Consider the following 11260-nt stretch of genomic DNA (forward strand, 5'->3'; position numbering starts at 1 on the left):
GTTTATATTCCCACAAACATGAAAGTATTCATTTCCCTACACTTTGGACCCTGGTGTGTGTTAATCTTTCTAATTTTACTGTGTTCTCTTAGACAAAAAAGGGTGTTTTGACTTTCATAATTAATTTTAAACTGATTGTGTTGCTCTGTTGCACTTAATAATTTTTTGAGAGCTTTTAAAATAGCTTCTTAGAGATACCAGCATTACTACATCAAGGGTATTGGAGAATAATAGTGCTACTTATTATCTACCGACAGGGAGCTACTTTGTGATGGCTTGCTACTGCCTTCTAGTGGTTAATTTTGGCATTTTCTTTATCTTTACATACTCCTTTGTGATGATTAGTCTTGAAAACTGTATTGTGTTTATTGAATGGTGCTATTTAGTACTTTTTGATAGCTCTGTTTGCATTTGTTTTATTGATCATACCTTACGTTGATAAACATAATTGTATCAAAGTAATTCATCATTCTTTGTTTTCATTAATATATCTTTGTTATGACATTCTTAACTATGAAAAATTACTAACGCTCTAGTCAGGTATAGCAATTCAACTTCATCAAAAGTGCTTTGCTAAGTCCAAAATTATAGAAAAAAGAGTCATTGTAATGTTATGCTAGACTTTTAAAAATGTATTTAAATGAGACAAGGTTTCGCCACGTTTCCCAGGCTGGTCTTGACCCCCTCGACTCAAGCAATCCACCCAGCTTGGCCTCCCAAAGTGCTGAGATTACAGGCATGAACGACTGTGCCTTGCACTGAGGAATACTATGTGTTATAAACTTTGTAAATTTAGGATATTTTATTTATATATATATATATATATAATTCAGGAAAAACATTAATTTACGGCAGGTCCAAGGTTAAACATTTGCTCAAAAACTTGTCAAAACACTCAAATAGCATTTGAGACAATAACTCAATGTTTGAATTCAGGCAACATTATCCTCCCCATGGACTGATTCTATTCATTGTAATCTGGTCAAAGAACTAGTCCTTGTACTCTAATATGTTCTTGTTCTGTATTCACTGCTTTTTTGTCATTGTTTTTTGTTTGTTTTGTTTAAGAGAGAGTCTTGCTGTGTCGCCCAGGTTGGAGTGCACTGGCATGATCTCGGCTCACTGCAACCTCCACCTCCCGGGTTCAAGTGATTCTCCTGCCTCAGCCTCCTGAGTAGCGGGGACTATAGGTGTGCACCACCATGCCTGGCTAAGTTTTGTATTTTTAGTAGATACGAGGTCTCATCATGTTGGCCAGGCAGGTCTTGAACTGCTGACCTCAGATGATCTGCCTGCCTTGGCTTCCCAAAGTACTGAGATTACAGGTGTGAACCACCGTGCCCGGCCATGCATTCACTGCCTTTAATAAAAAGCATATTAAATCTTGTTTTACAACCTTGAGATTCTGCTCTCTCCTTTTTCTCTTTTCCTTTTAAATATAACCATAAAATGTGTTTCATCATTTCCTGGAATTCTTACTGACCTAGCTGTTTCTCACATTGTATTCTCTTGTTAATTTATAAACTACATTTCAGCTAACTATATGCATTATGCTGGCCTGAATGTAATTAATAAAAGTTTGTTTGTTGTTTTGTGTTTCTGATCTTTTAAGTGGCTTGTTTCTCTGTCACTTCTGTAGTTTCAGCTGAGCTCTGCTAATGTCTCAACTTCATTTTACTGGGTTCCAGTGCCCTCTGCTGGTTATGTTTCCTCTAAGAAATAAGCTAACTTGATCATGACTATGGCTAGCATTATCATTTAATAATAAAGTGGGTAGATCTTTGACCTTGTCACTTATCACTTAGGTAACACATCCTAATTTGTTTGATATTTACCTAAGTAAAAAATATTACCAGGTCAGGCACAGTGGCTCATGCCTGTAATCCCAGCACTTGAGGAGGCCAAGGCAGGTGAATCGCTTGAAGCCAGGAGTTCAAGACCAGCCTGACCAACATGGCATAACCCCATCTCTACTAAAACTACAAAAATCAGCCAGGCGTGGTGGCGCACACCTGTAATCCCAGCTACTCAGGAAGCTGAGGTGGGAGATTCACTTGAAACCCAGAGGCAGAGGTTGCAGTGAGCTGAGATTGCACCACTGTACTCCAGCCTGGGTGACAGAGTATGAGACTCTGTCTATAAATAAATAAATAAACTAATTAATTTTTTAAAAGTAGAATTAAATATATAACAATAGTACCATATAGGACAGAAAGGAGGTTAATGGAGTTCCAAGTTCTTTGTATTATCCTGGAAGTGGCAACAGTTATAATTAAACTTTAATGAGTCAGGGAAACAAAAACTAGAAAAGGATGTATATTAAGCTAATAGAGGTGGAAATAGAGGAATAATTTTTAAAAATGTAATCCATAGGAAGGTAGGAGAGAAGAAAAGAACACAGAACAGGTGGACAAATAAGAAGTATATGGCAGATTTAAACCAGAGTTTTTAGTAATGATATTGAATATACATTATTTAAATATTCCAAAGAAAAAGCAAAGTTTACCAACTGGATTAAAAACAATGTTGCTTATGTGCAAGACTCTATCTATCTATCTATCATCTATCTATCTATCTATCTATCTGTCTATCTGTCTATCTAAAACACATACATAAATGAAATGTGGATCCAGGAAAGCTAAAAATGCAATAGTGTAAATACTAACCTAAAGAAAGCTGACAAAGCCACACTGACATTGGATCAAGTAGATTTTAAGGAAAGAAGCATTATGAGATAATGAAACATGTTCCAGACTGATTTAAAAAGGTTAATCTACCAGGAAGATAAAATAATTCTAAACTTGTGTTACCAAATAAATAGCCTGAAAATAAAAGCCAAACTGACAGAACTAAAAGAGAGAGACTAATCCGCAGTCACAGTGGGATCTTAACTTACCTCCTTAGTAACTGTTAGAACCAACCGCAAAAGGAAAACAATGAGAAGACAAAATTGAACAATACAGTGAACAAATTTAATCTCATATATGTATATACATATCTCACTGTACTTCAGAATATACTTTTGTTTTTCAAATGCACATGGAACAAAATTGATGGTAAAGCTGGGCCATAAAACAAAGCTAAAAATTTTTCCAAAAAAATTGAAAACATGTGGAATGTTTCTCAATTAGAGAAAATATGATAGATATCAATAACAAAAGTACAGCTAGAACTGGGCACAGTGGTTCACGGCTGTAATCCCAGCACTTTGGCAGGCTGAGGTGGATGGATCACTTGAGCTCAGGAGTTCAAGACCAACTTCGGCAACATAGCTAAACCCTCTGTCTACAAAAAATAAAAAAACTTGACAGGTGCAGTGGCATGTGCCTATAGTCCCAGCTACTCAGGAGGCTGAGGTGGGAGGATCGCTTGAGCCCAGGAGGTGGAGGTTGCAATGAGCCGAGAGCATGCCATTGCACCCCAGACTGGGTGACAGGAGTCAAACCTTGTCTCAAAAATGAAAAAACAAAAGCTACAGCTAGAAAGTTTCTACATGTTTGAAAATTAACTAGCATATTTCTAAATAATCCACAGATTGAAAAAGAATAAAGGGATGAAAATACAGAATGTCTACATTTGTGAGATATGGCTCAAACCGTGCTTAGAGGGAATTGTATATTTCCAAAAGCCTATATTAGAAAAGAAAAGAGCTCAATATTGGTGAAGTAAAAATTAGAAATACTAAAGAACAGAATATAAGGAAGTAGAAAACAAACATGACATTGAACCAGGAAGCTAAAAGCTAGTTCTTTGAAAAATCTAACAAATAAAAAAAATTGATAAGTCCTTGACAAGGAAAATCAAGAAAAGTCAGAGAAGACAGCAAAAACCAATATTAGGAATGAAAAGGAGGATTGCTACAGATGTTCCATTAAAGTGATTTTTGGAGGATATTATGAAAAAATTTATGCTTATTATTTTGAAAACATTGGAGAAATTTATAGAAAGTACAGTGTAACAAAATTGACACAAGGAGGAATTAAGTATGTGAATATTCTTATATCGTTTAAATTTCTTATAATTTGGCTTCACTGTTGAACTCTTCCAAGCATTGGAGGAAGGAAGGTCATACTTGCATATACTTTTCCAGGGAACAAAAAAGAGGGAATACTTTCTAACTTGCTTTTTGAGGGCAGGGAGCCTTGATACCAAAATCATATAAGAACATCAAAAGAAAGGACAATTTCAAGCCAATCTTTCTCAACTATAGATACAAAAGTCTGAAACAAAATATGCCAAATCTAGCAACATAACAAAAGGTAATACAACCACATTGGATTTCTCAGGAATGGAAGATTGTTTAAAAATTCAAAAATCTGGCCGGTTGCAGTGACTCACGCCTGTAATCCCAGCACTTTGGGAGGACGAGGGCAGGCGGATCACTTCAGGTCAGGAGTTCGAGATTAGCCTGGCTAACATGGTGAAACTCCGTCTTCTCCACAGGCTCTTCCTCCTACCTATCCTTTAAATGATGTTCCTTAGGGCTTTCTCTAGGCCTTCTACTTATCCTTTACTCCATGGTTTCAGTGTTCATTTATTTTCTCATAACTTCTAAACACATTACTCCAGCTTAGTTTGTGACACTTGAAACCGTATTTGTCTGTCTATTGGACATCTCTATTCACATGTCTTACAGGCACCTCAAACTCAGCATGTTAACTGAACTCATCTCCATAGCCCCTAAATCTGTTTCTCCTTGGGAAGGTAAATGGTTCAGTAACTGACATCAGCATTCACCCTGGGAGTCTTTACTTTCTTGACCAGCTTCTCTATACTACCCTCTGTCCCCAAGATCTAAACTCTCTGAGGATAGGAACCTATTACGCTTTATTCAACAGTGAATTTAACAATCCTTAGAATAAGACTTGGCATGTCGTAGGGGCTCAATTATATTTTGTCGAATGCATCTTGCCCCCTTTCTCCATATTCACTTTGGTTTCTGAACTCTGTTAGTTTTTATCTCCTAAAATCTATTCATTCCTTTTTATGCCTGTAGCCCCTTACCTAACTAAGACTACCATGTGTTACCTAGACTACCATGAAGGGACCAAAGGCTGAGTGGGTGGCTGCAATTTGGAAGAAGAGGTTTGGGGTTAGGACATATGTACATTGCTGGTAAAATATCTAAGATGCAGCATGTAAGCCTTTACCTTTTTCCTTAAAGGACACAACTGAATTCAGACTTAAAACTACATGGTTTGCCACCTCATGATATTTAACTTTCTTTTGTGACCAGTTACCACCGTCATCTGTGTAAGTTCATCTATTCTGAGAGTGAGGGGGAAGGTGGATTGGAAGTAAAGGATAAGAAAGGATAATAGAAGGTCTGTCTGTTGTTACTCCATATTTTTAATGACATTCGCACCCCCTTTCTGCTGAGGGCCACTAACCTTGACTTTCCAGATATACAGTGGTGCTCTGTCCCACGTTAATGAATGCCATCAAAAATACGGAATAACAACAGACAGATCTTCTATTATCCTTTCTTCTGAATCTTGACAATCAGAATCATGACAATCTGAATCATGACAATCAGAGCATCTTAATCTGTTTGGTTAAAGAGGCTCCCAGTTCAGTATTGAAAATTGAACTCTTTGACCTTTGTGTTTTTTGTGTAAGATAATGCTATTCTTGGCTTCCTGTGAATTATAAGACAGTTTTGAAAATCCCAGGTTTTCTGTTTGGATTGTTTGAATTGGTATTTCTTAACACATTTCTTGCTGATAAATCAAAATATTCCTGGGGGAGCAGGAATTAAAAATGAGGGCAATAATCTGTCTCTAAGATTTTTTAATCTCTAGATTTGAATTAATGTGCTTGCCTTTTCTCATCCATTTTTCCAGTTTAAATGTCAAATGTGTTGGAGCATTTGTGTTCATGTGTGGGACATGTAGTTGTTAGCAAGTTTTTTTTTTGAGACGGATTCTCGCTCTTTCACCCAGGCTGGAGTGCAGTGGTCCTGTTTTGGCTCACTGCAGGCTCTGCCTCTTGGGTTCACGCCATTCTCCTGCCTCAGCCTCCCGAGTAGCTGGGACTACAGGCACCTGCCACTACACCTGGCTAAATATTTGTATTTTTAGTAGAGACAGGGTTTCACCGTGGTCTCGATCTCCTAATCTCGTGGTCCGCCTGCCTCAGCCTCCCAAAGTGCTGGGATTATAGGCGTGAGCCACCGCGCCCGGCCTGTTGTTAGCAAGTTTTTACAAACACCACTGTTTGACATTATTATGCTTATTTATACTTTTACCTGAACAAACTTGTTTCATCCCCCACCCTATCACATAATTAAGCTCTAGGAGAGCAGGGGCCTTGTCTGTATTGTTCTCAGTACCTTGTGTCAGAGTAAACACTTTTAAACAGTTACTGACTCAAAGAGTCATGCTTCTACATGCGGACTTGAGTGGTTTTCCTTCTTACAGTATTCTCACTTTTTCCTTTTTTATCCCCCCCAAGCACTGGAGAGGGGTCTCCTGAAAACCCTGCAGAAACTAGATGAATATCTGAATTCTCCTCTCCCCGATGAAATTGATGAAAATAGTATGGAGGACATTAAGTTTTCTACACGTAAATTTCTGGATGGCAATGAAATGACATTAGCTGATTGTAACCTGCTGCCCAAACTGCATATTGTCAAGGTAGGTCTGAGGGGGTGATGTCGCATTGCCATTGCCTTGTATTGTATTTACTAACATGGCATTTCCTTTGTGCTCAAAACATTTCTGATCTTATATGACTAGTTGTTTAACTCAATGCTGTTTAGGCAATAGTTGAAACACCCTAGAGTTAGTTAAATGGAAAATTATGTCTTAAAATTGAGGAATATAAGAAAGATGAATTTTTTTTTCTGTAACTGCATAAAAATTCAAAGATATCATGCATGACTTTGAATTGGAGTTTGCCACACTGACTTCTGTTGTCAAATTCTGTTCTGTGATCACACCTAGCTTTCTCTATTCAAGGCAAAAAGTATTGAGCATTTATTATATGAGACACTGGGCTGGGCACATTGTTAAATAGAATAATAATAAGCACTAGCTGTAAATAAAGACCTACGATAACAAAAACAGATGTAAAATAGTGTATGTGTGTTGTGAAGTATTTTCCAGTGATTATACTTGGCTGTCTTTCTGGGTGTCCAAGGCAGTTATTTGCAGTCACTGTCACACTTCTAAATCCCTGGTGTAGCTTGCAGTCTTGGTCATTATTTAAAACTCTGGTTAGAATGATGGTGACAGACTTCTTTTCAAATAGAAGCAGTTCTCAAAGATTTAGAGCATTAATTATTTGCTCCCAAATCTGAGATGTGTCTAGCTTGCAAGACATGGAAAATAAGTCTGTTAACTTTTTATCTCTTTGTATTTCAGGTGGTGGCCAAAAAATATCGCAACTTTGATATTCCAAAAGACATGACCGGCATCTGGAGATATCTAACTAATGCATACAGTAGGGATGAGTTCACCAATACCTGTCCCAGTGATAAGGAGGTTGAAATAGCATATAGTGATGTAGCCAAAAGACTCACCAAGTAAAATCGCGTTCATAAAAGAGATGTCTTCATGTCTTCCCCTAAGAATATGCTTTCCTAACAGGCTACTCCTTCTTACAGAGCAGAAATTGTATTTTGCACGAACATGCAGTTATTAAAGATTAGGATCAAGGATAGACAAGGTATAGTAGTTATCTTAAAATATACACTCCGAAGCAGTATTATTTTAAAATCATTTTACCCTGCCTATCTTCCCTACCTGGGTTCCCCTCTCTTTAATTTGGAGACACTCCACTACAAACTTTTCACTTTAGAGGTAGCTTGCCATCTCTCAGGAGCCCTCACATTGTGTCCATTCACTGTGTACAGATGGCAGAACTTTTGAGGTGCAATGTTTAATTGTTAAAATAGTAGCCACGACTTTATCAGGCAGCCCCAAACTGGTGCATAATGCATGGTACAAGGAATATTTATGTATTTTTTGGAATTTTGTAATATTTAGTAAAAGTATAGGAAAGGATTGCTACTGTATCAGAAATACTGTTTCAATTTAGTCTATCCAGGATATGTACTAACGACTATTACCACCAGAGAAGACAGCTTTCTACAAAAGTCACTACAGATTTTGCTATATTGCTTTGTAGATAGATTTTTACTTTTGCCTAAAAGTATTTATCCTTCATACCAATTGTAACATCTGACACCATGTAGAAGCTAAAAGTTTAGAGGGAGTGAGGGTTTTCTCAAGACCTTCCTCAAGCATTTTATCTTTATAAGAGAAATTGGTGGGCACCTGATACTCTGTCTAAATATGTTTATTATATGTGTTTTGCCCTGTGCCATTCATTTGGAATATTATTGCTTTCTTTATTTTAAAAAGCTTGTTTTTAGGTAATCATAGAGCTTGCTATTTGTACATCTTTTGAGCAACACTACATAAACTGATTTTTAGTTGATTTAGCTATAGCAGTACAATGATTAGTAATGTAAAAATTAACACAGAAATTAACCTAAGGAATGAAGGGCGGGTTTGTCAAAATATCAAGTGAATTTTTATTTCTAAAGTACATTTAATGTAGATGACCTAAAGAATGCATTATCCATCCTATATATAAAAAAAAAGATAAAACACAGGTCATCAACTTTCTCAGTTCACCCCATTTACCTTGCATAGAGGATTGTTCATTCCTTTGGGACTAAGTTATAGTGATGGTGAGTGTGTCTTTACTGTAGTTTTGCCTGATCTCACTCATTGCATTTCCTGGAGTTAAATTTTCCAATAGCCATGTTGAGGACTAGCACTCTGCATGTTTTTGTTTTGTTTTTTGGGGTTTTTTAAAATTGAAGTCCTAAACCAGGAATTATTTGTGCTCTAACAAGGGAGGATGAACTTGCCGAAAATAAAACTTTGCTATGTATTTACTCTTTTTTAAAAGACAAAAACAAAACCAGACTTTCTAAGTACTACTCCAAAGACTGTGATTGTGACTATAATACATTTTTGGTAATTTTTTTATACCTAATTTGTATAGGAAGTGCTGTTTCTCATAGGCTGTTTCTTGAAATTTTAAGTTTATTGCTTTAAAAGGGCAGTGTTTCTCCCACTTTGATATGCTAACATTTAGTGAGCACTGGCTTTATGGAAGCAGCTTTTTATAAGTGTCCTGCATTTTTTGAACCTATCATTAATTAGCTTAGTATGAAAGATAAGAAAATCTCCATGTCCTATCCATTTGGCTTAGGGAGATTCTTTACCATACCTTTCTTAAAACTCTTTATTGCTTATCAAAAGTTTTGAGTACCCGCTTTTTTTTTTTTTTTTTTTTTTTTTGTAATTAAATATTGTATGATTTATCTGGTTCAAGGAAGAAGCACTAGTCAGTTATCTATTGAGAAATTATTTTGCAGTGGTTTTAGTGGGTGAAAGGGTCCCATCTGCACCAGTACACAGGCAGGCATTATCACTCTTCACCTACTTTTTAAATAGTGGCAACTTGGCTTTCATTCTGGTGATACTGAAACTTGCCTCATAGCTTAAAGTATAAAAAAGATTCAAGAGCAGTAAGGTTTGTTCTTTCCAGTGAACAGTGGACCAAGTGGTGCAGGGTGGAGGGCTAACAGAGGAAAGAGCTCCATTCTTCAAAATACGGTGATGAAAATTCACTTTGAAACTCAAATATTTTCATTTTGGATATTCTCCTGTTTTTATTAACCCAGTGATTACACTTGGCCATCCCTCTAAATGTTCGAGGAAGGCATGTCTATTGTGATGTTGATGAAGACAGAATTATTTTTCTCTGTAGACAGACAGATACCACTTTATCAGGGAAGTTAGTCAAATGAAATGGAAATTGGTAAATGGACAAAAGCTAGCTAGTAAAAAGGATGATCCAGCAACATGCTTTAACCCCATTGTATGTTTGTGGAAAGAGCATAGTTTAAAATCTTGAGAAATTTGGGACATAGAAGTTTTCATAGTAGACAGGTCATGCTGTATATGAATTGACATAATGGAAAAATCTGATTTTATTTTTACAACTAATGAATCCATTCCCCTTCATTTAAACACCTTTTGTGTTTTACTTCAGTGAGGAGATTGGAGTCTGAATGGATCTGTTTTCCAAGAGATTCTGAGAAATTTTTGTATTCAACAGTTGGAAAGCTCTCTAATTCTAGCTGATAAAACTTCCCTTTTTTTTGATGTAGATGCAGATATTCTGTACAGTTCTGTTGTCTTTTACTAGGACTGTTAACTTTTATGATAAAATTCAAATAAGATTTTATTTCTTGGTAATTTTGGCTTTCACAATTTATCTTTAAATCCTTGAGCAATCTGTATACAATTAAGAGATTTCTGACATTTATTCTTACACTAAGTGGATCAACTCTAGGATTTAGGCACGTTAACTTTATTTCTGTTGTGTTTTGAATCTCTCCGGAGTTGCATGTAGATAGCATTGATTTCTGTGTACTTAAACCCATTTAGAAAATAACTACAAAGTAAAAATGTAGAGGAAATCGAAATGTATTTTTTCATGAACATTTTGATACAAATTTCATCATTTAATGATTCATCAATTTCTTGCATTAATTTGAATTAAGCATTTAATTCAAAGAGAGGGGAGCATTCATTATTGATATATGTGGGCTTTTAAAAACTCTATCCTTTATAAATAGTCAAGGTTTGGGCCACACAAAGTATATTTTTATCATGGAAAAATTTCAACTCCTCAAGCCATCATGTTGAACAGAATTGGAGTATTTTCTTTAGAATTTCTGGAACAGACAAATGAAAGCTTATTATAGGATGCATGTATTTTCTTTTCTCTTTGGAACATCAACACCAGTATATTGCTGGCAGCTATGGTATTAAAAATAAAGTATATTTTCACTATCATAAAGGATTCTTTTTTCCCCCCTCATGAAAATAAACAACAACTTGGGGTAAAAGTGTTTTGAGACTACTTTTTTTTCTATGGGTGATTCAGCACATTTAATACGTTAAAGGAAAAAAACCATAGGATCATTTCAATAGGTACAGAAAATAACTTGATTAAAATATTAATGTTACTCATTCTTAGCAAAATAGGTAACTTTTTTTTTAACCTGATAAAGACTTTTATTGAGAACCTATAGCAAATGAAATAGAAGCTATATCGTTAAAGTCAAGAATAAGACAAGGTTGCCCTCTATCACAGCTACTATCCAGCTACTTTCACAGCTAGTTTATTTAGAGATATCCTAGCCAATGCAGTAACATCAGTGAAAGGAATA

The 11260-nt window shown here is 35.9% G+C and overlaps 1 protein-coding gene across 2 annotated transcripts in view; it reads left to right on the plus strand.

Moving 5' to 3' along the window:
• Positions 1-10887, plus strand: part of CLIC4 (chloride intracellular channel 4) — a 98328-nt gene extending 87441 nt beyond the window's left edge. For both annotated transcript variants that reach the window (XM_003891341.3, XM_009201911.2), the window contains 2 exons: positions 6454-6635; positions 7365-10887. In XM_003891341.3, coding sequence (XP_003891390.1) covers positions 6454-6635; positions 7365-7529 — 347 coding nt within the window. In that variant the 3' untranslated portion in view covers positions 7530-10887. The remainder of the gene's footprint in view (positions 1-6453; positions 6636-7364) is intronic.
• The last annotated feature ends 373 nt before the right edge of the window (positions 10888-11260 follow it).

This window comes from Papio anubis, chromosome 1 (assembly GCF_008728515.1).
Source record: "Papio anubis isolate 15944 chromosome 1, Panubis1.0, whole genome shotgun sequence".
NCBI lineage: Eukaryota > Metazoa > Chordata > Mammalia > Primates > Cercopithecidae > Papio > Papio anubis.